The 14,362-nt window shown below is 42.0% G+C and overlaps 1 protein-coding gene and 1 non-coding gene across 5 annotated transcripts in view; both read right to left on the reverse strand.

The window, feature by feature from the left end:
- Positions 1–14,362, reverse strand: part of ATAD5 (ATPase family AAA domain containing 5) — a 62,876-nt gene that overhangs the window by 21,602 nt on the left and 26,912 nt on the right. For 2 of the 4 annotated variants that reach the window (XM_054459951.2, XM_054459949.2), the window contains exons 10-14: positions 12,911–13,093; positions 8,037–8,133; positions 5,432–5,511; positions 4,432–4,571; positions 4,176–4,326 (exon numbers count right to left, since the gene is read on the reverse strand). In XM_054459951.2, coding sequence (XP_054315926.2) covers positions 4,176–4,326; positions 4,432–4,571; positions 5,432–5,511; positions 8,037–8,133; positions 12,911–13,093 — 651 coding nt within the window. The remainder of the gene's footprint in view (positions 1–4,175; positions 4,327–4,431; positions 4,572–5,431; positions 5,512–8,036; positions 8,134–12,910; positions 13,094–14,362) is intronic. The other 2 variants (XM_054459950.2, XM_054459952.2) reach the window with 2 other exon arrangements.
- Positions 11,607–11,708, reverse strand: LOC129018457 (U6 spliceosomal RNA). The gene has a single exon (XR_008495285.1). It is a non-coding gene; the product is annotated as a U6 spliceosomal RNA (small nuclear RNA).

Below are 14,362 nucleotides of genomic sequence, written 5' to 3' on the forward strand. Positions count from 1 at the left end.
AAGTGCAGTGGCTCATACCTGCAATCCCAGCACTCTGGGAGGCTAAAGCAGGAGGATCATCTCCTAAAGCAGGAGTTCAAGTTTGCAATGAGCTATGATTGCATCACTGCAATCCAACCTTGGCAACAGAGGAAGACCCCATCTTTTCAAAAAAAAAAAAAAAAAAAAAAGCAATTTTTATTTTAAGATACTCCGTGAGTAGTTGGCTAAACTATATCAATATATTCTTTCTAAAAAAAATTGGCCAGGCACAGTGGCTCATGCCTGTAATCCCAGCACTTCAAGAATCCAAGGCAGATGGATCACCTGAGGTTAGGAGTTCGAGACCAGCCTAGCCAACATGGTGAAACCCTGTCTCTACTAAAAACACAAATATTAGCCAGGCATGGTGGCACACACCTGTAGTCTCAGCTACTCGGGAGGCTGAGGCATGAGAATCACTTGAACCCGGGAGACGGAGGTTGCAGTGAGCCAAGATCACGCCACTGCACTCCAGCCTCGTGACAGAGCAAGACTCCATCTCAAAAAAAAAAAAAGAAATTTCACACCAAAAGAACTACCTTCTTGCAGAAACAGCTAACTAGGTCTGGGACATCCTGACATGCCAGAAAGCAAGGAAAATATCAACTATTGCTGGGGTAATGTCAAAAGGACACAAACCAATTAAAATAGTTCCTTGCTAGTCAAAGATGGAAAAATATGAGCACCAAAAGAAAATAAGATGGGATTCTGCTTCTAGTCAAGGTATAGAACTGGCACTGGATTTATCCTCCCATCATAAATAAGAACAAGAAAACTGGACATAATATATGAAATAACACTTTTCAAGACTTTTGTCATGATGCAACAATGGACAGTAATCTCTGAGATACAAAAAACAAATAAGGTGAACACTAGGATTGCCCAGCCTATTGCCCTGAGAAAATTTCCATAGTGAGGGGAAAGTCAATCCATGTTTTCTGAGTTGAGACTGCACTAGAAACCTGAGGAGGTTGGCTGGGTGCGGTAGCTCATGCCTGTAATCCCAGCACTCTGGAAGACCGAGGCGGGCGGATCACGAGGTCAGGAATTTGAGACCAGCCTGGCCAACATAGTGAAACCCTGCCTCTACTAAAAATACAAAAAAATTAGCTAGGCGTGATGGCAAGCGCCTGTAATCCCAGCTACTTAGGAAGCTGAGGCAGGAAGATCACTTGAACCTGGGAGGCAGAGCTTGCAGTGAGCCAAGATCGCACCACTGCACTCTAGCCCAGGCAACAGTGTGAGACTCCGTCTCAAAAAAAAAAAAAAAAAGAAAAAGAAACCTGAGGAGGCCAAGCAGACAGAGATGGGAAGAATACAGAAGAAACAGCTGGGCAAAGCTCTGGAAATTTGCAGAGTCCCCCTCAAGTCTAAAATTGAGTACTCTTCAGTGAAAGATCAGAGGAAACAATCTCTGAGGCTCACAGAGAGCTGTGAATGATTTGTCTTCCCATCAGGTAGACCGGCAAACATAACTAATGGAATATTGAAGCACTCAGAAAGGTTTTGCCTAAGGAGTGGGGCAAAATTAGCCCTAGACTAAATGCTGCTACTGTTTTGCCTACTACAGTTTAAAAGACCTGAAAAAGCTGGGCGTGGTGACGGCTCACACTTGTAATCCTAGCACTACGGGAGGCCAAGGCAGGAAGACTGCTGGAGGCCAGGAGTTTGAGACTAGCCTGACAACACAGCAAGACCCCCTCTACAAAAAAAAATTTCTTTTAATTAGCTGAGTGCGGTGGTCTGTAGTCCTAGCTACTCAAAAGACTAAGGTGGGGGGATTGCCCAAGCCCACTTCGAGGTGGCAGGGAACCATAATCATGCCACTCCACTCCAGCCTTGGCAACAGCTTGAGACTGTCTCAAAAACAAACACATACAAGACCTAAAGATAAACTTTTCCCAACTAACTTAACCACATCACAGAAGAAAGTTAACGAACAGTTATAGGTACAAAAAGTGCAGGATTGATAAATTAAAAAAAAAACCAGTCAGGAATACATAAATATCCAGCACCCAAGAAGGTAAACTGTACAAAGTCTCACATGCAATCAGAATTATCAGGCATCCAAAGAATCAGAAAAATACAATCCATAATGAAAGAAGGAATAATCAATCAATTGAAAAAACAACTCAGAAATGACACAGGTGGGCCAGGTGCGGTGGCTCATGCCTGTAATCCCAGCACTTTGGGAGGCCATGGCGGGTGGATCACCTGAGGTCAGGAGTTTGAGACCAGCCTGGCCAACATGGTCAAACCCTGTCTCTACTAAAAATACAAAAAAATTAGCCGGGCGTGGTGGCGGGTGCCTATAATCCCAGCTACTCGGGAGGCTGAGGCAGGAGAATTGCTTGAACCTGGGAGGCGGAGGTTGCAGTGAGCCAAGATTGTGCCACTGCACTCCAGCCTGGGCGACAAGAGCGAGACTCCGTTTCAAAAAAACAAAAATTACACAGATGATAGAATTAGTAACCAAGACCATTAAAACAGTTGTTATAACTGTATTCCATATGTTCAAAAACCTACAGGAAAGACTGGGCACATGGTAAGTAGAAACACAGAAGATATAAAAAGGACCCAAATCAAACTTCTAGAAATGAAAACTATACTTATAGCAGTGACAGCATACTAGATACTACAGAAGAAAAGATGTGTAAACTTGAGTCAATAGTAATAATAACTAACCAAACTGAAACAAAAAGAGGAAAAAGACTGAAAAATTGAACAAAGCATCAGTGTGCCAGGAGACAATTTCAAGTGGTCTAAAATACCTATAATAATAACTGGAGTTGCCAAAGGAAATGGGGAGGACAGAAAAAATATTTTAAGAAACACTGGTTGAAATTTTATCAACTTTGATCTTCCCAACTATAAACTCATATATGCAAGAAACTCAACAAATCCCAAGCACAAGAAACATGAAGAGAAGTACACCAACATCATAATCAAATTACTTGAAACCAGTGAGAAAATCTTCAAAGCAACAAAGAATAAACACAAAGAGGTGAAACATATTATATATATAAAAATCCATGAGTTCATAACAACACTTAAAAAATTAAACTACACAAAAACTCACTGGTCAACTGTCAAGGTTGCTAGGACACCATCACTCTAAGTACTAATAAATAAAGGAAAGAATGAAGTATTTCTGGTGCCTATAAACTGTATTCCAAAGCATCCAAAGAGTTGATGAGGAATAGTGCTTCCTTTTAAAATTCTAATAAATGCAAAAAAGAGAATTATAAAATTATCATTTTGTAATTTACAATGGATAATCTGCTATGATGTCATAGGAAGTACACAGGCCACCTGTATATGTATGCCAGACCCAGAAAAGAACCTGAATCTAATAAAGCCCATAGATCTAACTGCCAGTTTACAAGAAATATAGGGAAGAGGACTATATTAACTGACACTATGAGGATATAATCAGCAGACAAATCCAGAATGTGAAAAATTTCATGACAAATGACTCAGATTCTTTAACAAATTAATGACATGAAAAGAAAGGTGAGTGAATTGTTAGCGAGATTAAAAGAAAGTTAAGAGACCTGACTCAAATGTAAGATATGAACCTTGTTTGGATCCAGATTTGAACAAATCATTTGAAACAATAGAAAATTGACATTAGACTATGTATGAGATGATATGAAGAAATACAGTTAATAGATCTTTTTTTTTTGGAGATGGGATCTCACTCTGTCACCCAGGCTGGAGTGCAGTGGCCCAGTCACAGCTCACTGCAGCCTCAACCTTCTAGGCTTAAGTGAAACTCCCACATCAACTTCCAGAGTAGCTGGGACTACAGGCATACACCACCACACCTAGCTACTTTTTTTTTTATTATTTGTAGAGACAAGGTCTCGCTATGCTGCTTAGGCTGGTTGTTAACTCTGTTGGGTCTGATGATGATATTACAGTTATGCTTTTTTAAAAGTCCTTATCAGATAGAGATAAATATTGAAGAAGGTATGGGTGAAATGATATGATGGTCTTCAGATTTGTTTTAAAATAATCTGGCAGGGGTGGGCAGGGAACATGTGTACGTGTAGAAGATAAAAAATAAATGGCAAAATGCCGAGAATTAACATTATTTTCTTAGATTTTGTTTTTTTCAAAACATTATGGCTTAAGGAAAATAATTTACTTACTTGGTGACTTGCCTATGTAGTAGCTATTAAAAAAGCAGGGTTTTTGTGAGTTTACACCTTGTTTGTCTACTTGATGGGACTGAGTAGCTTCCTTCAACTGAGATAGAATTTGTCTACCACTGCGCTGGGAAGAGGCATTCACTTCAAATATCTAAAAGAAGAATATAAGAAAAAATGAAGGGAGAATGGTTTATGTTTCCTTTTAATCCAAGGGTAATTATTACATTAACATTCTCTCATCATAGCTGTTACTAACCTTAAATCCAAGCTCCTGGGCACAAGCATACACTGCAGCAGTTTTTCCCACTCCTGTTGGCCCTGTTATAAGGACAGTATTGCAAAGACGACTCTCTTCATCATCTGAACTGCCTTTAAAGTCTATGCCACCTGAGAAATCTGAAAAATTATTCAAATGCATATAAAATGACGATTGCTGAGGAAGCAATTCTACCTTATGAAACCCAATGATCAAATCCCACAAACTTCTTGCAATAAATGCAGAAAAATTACTTTATACAGGCCGGGCGCGGTGGCACATGCCTGTAATCCCAGCACTTTGGGAAGCTGAGGCGGGCAGATCACAAGGTCAGGAGTTTGAGACCAGCCTGGCCAACATGGTGAAACACCATCTCTACTAAAAATACAAAAATTAGCCGGGTGTGGTGACACACACCTGTAGTCGCAGGTACTCGGTAGGCTGAGATGGGAGAATCGCTTGAACCTGGGAGGTGGAGTTTGCAGTTAGCCGAGATCACACCATTGCACCCTAGCCTGGGTGACAGAGTGAGACTCCATCGCAAAAAAAAAAAAAAAGTAGAAAATCAAATATAAAATACCAATTAAGAAATTTTATAGGCCAGGTGCAGTGGCTCACGCCACTGCTTAATCCCAGCACTTTGGGAGGTCGAGGTGGGTAGATCACGAGGTAAGGAGTTCAAGACCAGCCTGGCCAAGATGGTGAAACCCCGTCTCTACTAAAAATACAAAAATTAGCCGGGCGTGGCGGCAGGCGCCTGTAATCCCAGCTACTCAGGAAGCTGAGGCATGAGAATCACTTGACCCGGGAGGTGGAGGTAGCAGTGAGCTGAGATTGCGCCACTGCACTCCACTATGGGAAACAGAGCAAGACTCTGTCTCAAAAAAAAAAAAAAAAAAAAAATTAAAAAAAAAAAAGAAATTTTACAGAAAGTTTTAGTTAATGTAACTCTAAAAATGTTCAGTGAGATGGTTAAAAAAAAAAAAAAGACACAAAATACCTTCATGTTTCTCATCTCTTTTTCCCTTCAGATTCTGCCTTTCTTCCAATTCAGCTCTTCTTTTCCAGTCTTTCAACCAACTGCCACAAGAAAACGTAATAAAAATAATTCACAGAATATACCTATGCCTTAGGCTTTATGTTAAAATGATTATCGGGGGAAGTTATGGTATATTGTTAGTTTCTCTGCCACTGGCCATTCAACTGATGAAGGCTTTCTTGTTATTTTTACTAGTACAGCTTTATATGGCATATTGTTAGTTTCTAAACACTCCACAGTGCTTGTGAATCAACTAAAGAGTAAAATAGTTTTACATGGACATGAACATTTTTAAATGAAGTAGTTTCTGCCAAAATATACAAGACTATATGTGTAAGAATATTCACTGTAGCATTGTTCATATTAGCCTCTAACAGGAAAAACATAAAAATACACCACTGGGGAAAAATACATTATAGTACACTCACTTAGAAACTGGTATACAGCAATTAAAAATAACTGAGGTGGCAGGGCAGGCACAGTGGCTCAGGCCTGTAATCCCAGCACTTTGGGAGGCAGAGGCAGGTGAATTGCTTGAGCCCAGGAATTTGCAACCAGCCTGGGCAACACAGCGAAACCTGTCTCTACAAAAAACAACATTAGTCAGGCATGTTGGTGCACACCTGTAGTCCCAGCGACTTGGGAGGCTCAGGTGGGAGGATGGCTTGAGCCTGAGAGGCGAAGGTTGCAGTGAGCCAAGATTCCACCACTGCACTCCAGCCTGGGCAACAGAGCAAGACCCTGTTTCAAAATAAAAAAAAAGAACTGCAGTATATTGTGTAATTACATGAAAGATGCCTAATATACAATGTACAACAGAAAGATTAAGTGCTAGTCTAGAGCTAGAATGCCTGAGTTTAAATCCCAGTTCCATCACTTTCTAGCTGTGTGACTTTGGACAAATAACTCAGCCTCTCTAGGCCTTGGTTTCTTCATCTATGAGATGAGGACAACAGTATTTATGCTCATAGTATTTTTCTTTTTTTGAAACAGTCTTGCTTTGTCACTGGAGTGTAAGGGTGCGATCATAGCTCACTGCAGCCTCGAATCCTTGGACTCATGTGACCCTCCCACCTCAGGCTCCTGAGTGGCTCAGAATCCAAGTGGGCGCCATCATTCCCAACTATTTTTTTTATTTTTTGTAGAGATGGGGTCTCCCTATTTCGCCCAGGCTGCTCTCAAACTCCTGGCCACAAGCAATCCTCCTGCCTCAGCCTACGAAAGCACTGGGATTACAGTACAGTTGAGCCACTGTACCCAACTGCTCACAGTACCGTTCTAAGGATAAAATGAATTAAGAAGAGTACAAGTAAAAAAAAAGAAAGAAAGAAAGAAAGAACAATACAAGTACTTAGAACAGTAGTACCAAGTTCACACTATTAACTGTAATTATGGGTCCGTAAATCCTTATATGAAATCCTTTGGACCAGGTTGTTTTAGAATTAATTTTTCAGATACTTAAAAGGTTATTTGGTACATATACTGCATATTACATAATACCCCTAATGGGGTCCAAGCAGTACACCCATAATCACTTAAGTTGGTTTGGTTTTTTTTTTGTTTTGTTTTGGGACAGAGTCTTACTCTGTTGCCCAGGCTGGAGTGCACTGGCACGACCTCGGCTCACTGCAATCCTCACCTCCCAGGTTCAAGAGATTCTCATGCCTCAGCCTCTCCAGTAGCCAGGATTACAGGCATGCGTCACCACACCCACCTAATTTTTATATTTTTAGTAGAGATGGGGTTTCACCATGTTGGCCAGGCTGGTCTCGAACTCCCAGCCTCAAGTGATCTGCCCGCCTCAGCTTCCCAAAGTGCTGGGATTACAGGTGTGAGCCACTGTGCTGGGCCATCACTTAATATTTTTATTAAAAAATATATGAATTTTGGCCAAGTGCAGTGGCTGACACCTGTAATCCCTGCACTTTAGGAGGCCAAGGCGGGTGGATCACCTGAGGTCAGGAGTTTGAGACCAGCCTGGCCAACATGGCGAAATTGTCTCTACCAAAAATACAAAAATTAGCCTGGCATGGCGGTGCACCCCTGTAGTCCCAGCTACTCAGGAGGCTGAGGCAGGAGAATCTATTGAACCTGGGAGGCAGCGGCTGTAGTGAGCCAAGATCGTGCCATTACACTCCAGCCTAGGCAACAGAGTGAGACTCTGTCTCAAAAAAAAAAAATTTGTAAATTCTACTAAGTGTAAAGGTATAACAAATTTCATGTAATAAAGTCAATAAATTTTCATTATTCAGAATTTTTTGGATGTGAGAATTGAAGATGAAGGACTGGGGACCTGAATTAGTAGTAATGTGATCCCATTTGTTAGAAAGGAAGGAACTAACATATGCATAAAAATATTTTTCTGGAAGCTTTTACAAAAAATTTTCAATGATTATCTCTGAGAAGTAGAAATGTAAGAAAAGAGGGCTACTTTTCACTTAAACTTCTACCAGTTTTTTGAAGATTTCATCATGAGATATATTACTTTGTAACTACAATTTCGAAACAAAAATAGTAAAACTAAGTTTGTAAACTATTTCCCAATTCCTTTACACATTTTACCAACCTATGTAACTTTTTTATAGCTAACTCATTTCCTATAAGTTCACTGGCAGTCTGAGGTTGATACTTGTCTGTCCAAAGCATGTCTTCAGTTCCAGAATCTAAAGCAAAAAAAAAAAAAAAAAAAAAAAAAAATTTAAGGTATTCATTCCTTGACATAAACATATATGTAAATGACATATATATTAGTCATTTACATTATTGTTACAATGTCACAGTAGGTATTTGCAGAAATATTTATATTTACAAAATGCCAGAGGTACTTTTAAAACAACATTACATTTAAAATTCTTCACACCAAACCCTTCCCCCTAAAAAAAAAAACCACCATAATCTTATTAAAATATTAAAGTGCACACTTACACATTGTTTTTTTTTTTTTTAGGATGACCATCTGGCCCAGCAATCACATTACTGGGTATATACCCAAAGGAAAATAAACTGTTCTACCAAAAAGACACATGTACTCACATGTTTATCAGCACTATTTAGAACAGCAAAGAGACTGAACCTGGGAGACGGAGGTTGCAGTGAGCCAGGCTTATGCCACTGCACTCCAGCCTGAGCAACAGAGTGACAGTCCATCTCAAAAAAAAAAAAAAAACAAAAAAAAACAAAAATGGAATCAACCTAAGTGCCCAAAAATGGTGGATTGGATAAAGAATTTGTAGGACATATATACACCATGAGATAGTATGCAGCCATAAAAAAGAAAGAAAGAAATATCCTTTGCAGCAACATGGTTGCAGCTGGAGGCCATTATCCTAAGTGAATAAATGCAGAAACAGAAAACCAAATAATGCATGTTCTCATTTATAAGCAAAACCTAAACACTGGGTACACATGGACATAGAGACGGGAACAAAAGACGCTGGAGGCCACATGTGGTGGCTCACACCTATAATCCCAGCCCTTTGGAAGGCCAAGGCAGGTAGATCACTTGAACCCAAGAGATCGGGATTGGCCTGGGCAACATAGTGTGACCCTGTCTCTTAACAACAACAAGAAAGACACTGGGGACTACAAAAGGGAAGAGGGAAGAAGTGAGGACAAGGGTTGAAAAACTATCTATTGGGCACTATGTTCACTATTTGGGTGACAGGTTCAACTGAAGTCCAAATCTCAGCATCATGGAATGTATCCATGTAACAAACCTGCACATGTGCCCCTTGAGTTGAAAATTAAAAATAAATAGTTTTTTTCTTTTTTTAAGAGATGAGGTCTTGCTATGCTGCCCAGGCTGGACTGCAGTGGCTATTCACAAGCACAAACACAGCTCCCTGCATTCCTGAACTTCGGGCCTCAAGCTCCCACCTCAGCCTCCCGAGTAGGTGGGACTACAGATGTGAGCCACCACAAACAGCAATATTTAAATTTTTAATAACCACTGAAGAAACATGAACGATGAGAAATAATTTGTGGAATAAAACCGATAATCGGGATGGGTGCAGTGGCTCATGCCTGTAATCCCAGCACTTTGGGAGGCCGAGGTGGGCAGATCACTTGAGATCAGGAGTTCGAGACCAGCCTGGCCAACATGGTGAAATCCCATCTCTACTAAAAATACAAAAAGTAGGCCGGGCTCGGTGGCTCACATCTGTAAGGCCGAGGTGGGAGGATCACTTGAGGTCAGGAGTTCGAGACCAGCCTGGCCAACATGGTGAAACCCCGTCTCTACTGAAAATATAAAAATTAGCCAGGCGTGGTGGCACACGCCTGTAGTCCCAGCTACTAAAGAGGCTGAGGCAGGAGAATAGCTTGAACCTGGGGAGGTGGAGGTTGCAGTGAGCCGAGATTGTGCCACTACACTCCAACCTGGGTGACAGAGCGAGACTTCGTCTCAAAAAAAAAAAAAAAAGCTGGCCTGTAATTCCAGCATTTTGGAAGGCTGAGGAGGGTGGATCACAAGGTCAGGAGATCAAGACCGTCCTGGCTAACACGGTGAAACCCCATCTCTACTAAAAATACAAAAAATTAGCCGGGTGTGGCAGCGTGCACCTGTAGTCCCAGCTACTCAGGAGGCTGAGGCAGGAGGATGGTATGAACCCAGGAGGCAGAGCTTGCAGTGAGCCGAGATCGCACCACTGCACTCCAGCATGGGCAACAGAGTGAGACTCTGTCTCAAAAAAAAAAAAAATACATAAAGTAGCTGAGCATGGTGGTGGGCTCCTGTAATCCCAGCTACTCAGGAGGCTGAGGCAGAAGAACCACTTGAACTCGGGAGGTGGAGGCTGCAGTGAGTCCAGATCATGCTAGCACAGTCCAGCCTGGGCATTTTGACTGTGACCAGAGGTTAGATATGGAATTTTCTTTTTTTCTTGAGACAGGGTCTTGCTCTGTCACCCAGCCTGGAGTAGTGGTACAATCATGGCTCACTGCAGCCTTAACCTCAAGTGATCCTCTCACATCAGCCTCCTGTGGAGCTGAGACTACAGGCATGTGCCACCATGCCTAGCCAATTTTTTTTCTTTTTTTTTTTGGTAAAGGTGTGGTCTCCCTGTGTTGCCCAGCCTGGCCTCAAACTCCTGGGCTCAAGCAATGCTCCCACCTCAGCCTCTCAAAGTGCTGGGATTATAGGGATGAGCCTGGTGCCTGGCCCCAGGTATGGAATTTTCCACTTATGGCACCATGTCAGCACTCAAAATGTTTTGGATTTTGGAGCATTTCAAATTTCAGATTTTTGGATTAGGGATACTCATCCTGTATAAAACTATATAAATGAATTAAATCAATAGCATACTTTGGAAAAGCTACATAAACTGAATGGGGCTGGGTGCGGTGGCTCACGCCTGTAATCCCAGCACTTTGGGAGGCCAAGGCGGGTGGATAACCTGAGGTCGGGAGTTCAAAACCAGCCTGACCAACATGGAGAAACCCAGTCTCTACTAAAAATACAGAATTAGCCGGGCGTGGTGGCACATGCCTATAATCCCAGCTACTCAGGAGGCTGAGGCAGCAGAATTGCTTGAATCCGGGAGGCAGAGGTTGCAACAATGAGCCAAGATCATGCCATGGCACTGCAGCCTGAGCAAAAAGAGTGAAACTGTCTCAAAAAAAAGTAAATAAATAAAATAAACTGAATGGGAACATGTCAGAGATACGTGAAACATGGTGTAAAATAATATGTATGGGATAATACCAGATTTTTTTTTTTTTAACTTTGTTACCTTTTTTTTTTTTTTTCCCCTAGACGGAGTCTTGCTCTGTCTCCTGGGCTGGAGTGCAGTGGCGAGATCTTGGCTCACTGCAGCCTCCGCCTCCCGGGTTCAAGCGATTCTCCTGCCTTGGCCTCCCAAGTAGCTGGGATTACAGGCACGCACCACCACACCTGGTTAATTTTTGTATTTTTAGTAGAGACAGGGTTTTGCCGTGTTGGCCAGGCTGGTCTCGAACTCCTGACCTCACATGATCCACCCACCTCGGCCTCCCAAAGTGCTGGGATTACAGGCATGAGCCACTGTGCCTGGCCACTGTGTTACCTTTTTTTAAACTTTTTAATTTTAAAATTGTCATCCCTTCACTTGAGGTCAGTTTGAGGCCAGCCTGGCCAACATGGCGAAACCCCATCTCTACTAAAAGTACCAAAAAAAAAAAAATTGTCATCTTTGCACAAGGGGCCATGCTAATTTTCTCTGTATCATTCCAAGTTTAGTATATGTGCTGCCGAAGCGAGCATAATACCAGATTTTTTTTAAAAGCACATATATTGGCCGGGTGCAGTGGCTCATGCCTGTAATCCCAGCACTTTGGGAGGCCAAAGTGGGCAGATCATTTGAGGTCATGAGTTCAAGACCTGCCCAGACCACACGGTGAAACCCTGTCTCTACTGAAAATACAAAATTTAGCTGGGCATGGTGGCGTGTGCCTGTAGTCCCAGCTACTCAGGAGGCTGAGGCAGGAAAATCACTTGAACCCGGGAGGCAGAGGTTGTAGTGAGCTGAGATCAGGCAAGCGACGGAGAGAGATGCTGTCTCAAAAAATAAAAAATAAAAAAATAAAAGCACATGTATTTATGGAAACACAGAAAAATCAAAGACTGAACACTTATCTATTAATATGGTCATTTGTAAGCCCATAATCTGTGAGGTTCTATTTATTTCAAAGACATATTTATTGTTTGAAAGTTGCAATGAGCAAAAGAAAAAAAAAAAAAAGAGAGAGGAGAAAGAATGAAAAGTTAAAAAACAAAAGAGTTCTAGGACTAGAAGGAAAAACTTGAATTTACCAGGAATGGAAGATGTTAACATTTCTGGTCATCATCTATTAGAATATCAAAATCTGCACTTTGGGAGGCCAAGGGGTGGATCACCTGAGGTCAGGAGTTCGAGACCAGCCTGGCCAACATGGTAAAACTGTCTCTACTAAAAATATAAAAATTACCTGGGCGTGGCCAGGCGTAGTGGCTCACACCTGTAATCCCAGCACTTTGGGAGGCCGAGGTGGGTGAATCATGCGGTCAGGAGTTTGAGACCAGCCTGGCCAATGCCGTCTCTACTAAAAATACAAAAAATTAGCTGGGCATGGTGGTGGGCTCCAGCCCGGGCAACCGTGCAAGACTCCATCTCAAAAAAAAAAAAAATTATCTGGGCGTGCAGGTGGGTGCCTGTAATCCCAGCTACCCGGGAGGCTGAAGCAGGAAAATCACTTGAACCCAGGAGGTGGAGGGAGGTTGCAGTGAGCGAAGATCGTGCCATTGCACTCCAGCCTGGGTGACAAGAGCGAAACTGTGTCTCAAAAAAAGAAAAAGAAAATCTAAAATTAAAATACAATTGAATTAAAATTTTTAAAGAAGAATATCAAAATCTTCTACTGCTTTGGTTTCCACTTTGCATGTACTCAAAGCAATCTATTTCTTTTGGGATGTTTTAGAAAATATACCTTTGGAAGAATCTAGCTTTATCCCAGAAGAGCTGTTTCTTTTGCTAAGTTCTTCTGACTTCCTATTGGTCTTCTCCAGATTTTTTGAATACTCATTTGGTTTCTTTCTTTTTGACTTAGAATTTTCTGCTTCCACAAGTTTCCTTTTGGTTTCTTTATGGCTGACATCAGCCTCTAGTTCTACTTTGGGAATTAAAGAAGTACATGTGCTTAATAATCAACAAAAACCAGTAATATTAATATCACTTCCAAGTATCCAATAGTCTTGTAACTTTAAAATGCAAAGGCAATCCAGGTGCAGTGGGTCAGGCCTCTAATCCCAGAACTTTGGGAGGTTGAGGTGAGCGGACTGCTTGAGTCTACGCGTTTAAAACCAGCCTGGGTAACATGGGGAAACTCCATCTCTACTAAAGATACAAAAATCAGCCAGGGGTGGTGGCATGCACCTGCAGTCGCAGCTACTTGGGAGGCTGAGGTGGGAGGATCACATGAACCTAGGAGATCGAGGCTGCAGGGAGCCATGATCACACCACTGTACTCTAGCCTGGGCGACAAAGTGAGACCCTGTCTCTTTAAAAATAAATAAATAGGCCGGGCGCGGTGGCTCACACCTGTAATCTCAGCACTTTGGGAGGCCAAGGTGGGTGGATCACCTGAGGTCAGGAGTTCAAGACCAGCCTGGCCAACATGTTGAAACCCCGTCTCTACTAAAAATACAAAAATTAGCCAGGCATGGTGGCGTGTGCCTGTAATCCCAGCTACCTAGGAGGCAGAGGCAGGAGAATCGGTGGAACCTAGAAGGCTGAGGCTGCAGTGAGCCGAGATCACACCACTGCACTCCAGCCTGGGCGGCAGAGCAAGACTCCGTCTCAAAAAATAAAAATAAATAAATAAATAAATAAATAGGCCAGGTATGGTGGCTCATGCCTATAATCCCAGTGCTTTGGGAGGCTGAGGCGAGTGAATCACTTGAGGTCAGGAGGTCAAGACCAGCCTGACCAACATGGTGAAACCCCATATCTACTAAAAAATACAAAAATTAGAAAGGCATGGTGGCAGGTTCCTGCAATCTCAGCTACTAGGCAGGCTGAGACACCAGAATCACTCAAACCCGGGAGGCAGAGGTTGCAGTGAGCTGAGATCGCACCACTGCACTTCAGCCTGGGTAACAGAGCAAGACTCTGTCTCAAAAAATAAATAAAATAAAATAAAATAAAAAGGCAAGAATCAAATATAACATACTGAAAGCAAGCTGGAGATTTTAATACTTAGACTGTCTTTTATACAAGCTATATAAGCTAAAATTATCTAAGGCATTCCTTAAGTAAATAATATTTTAACATAATTAAAGCTGTCTTTGAGTTGGCATTTTTGGAAACTGGCAGGGATTAACGTTGCACATTGCATTGTACAAGATACTTTTACTTCAGCTGAATAATTCTCCCTGCCAAC

The sequence above is a fragment of the Pongo pygmaeus genome, chromosome 19 (genome assembly GCF_028885625.2).
Source record: "Pongo pygmaeus isolate AG05252 chromosome 19, NHGRI_mPonPyg2-v2.0_pri, whole genome shotgun sequence".
NCBI classification, from domain to species: domain Eukaryota; kingdom Metazoa; phylum Chordata; class Mammalia; order Primates; family Hominidae; genus Pongo; species Pongo pygmaeus.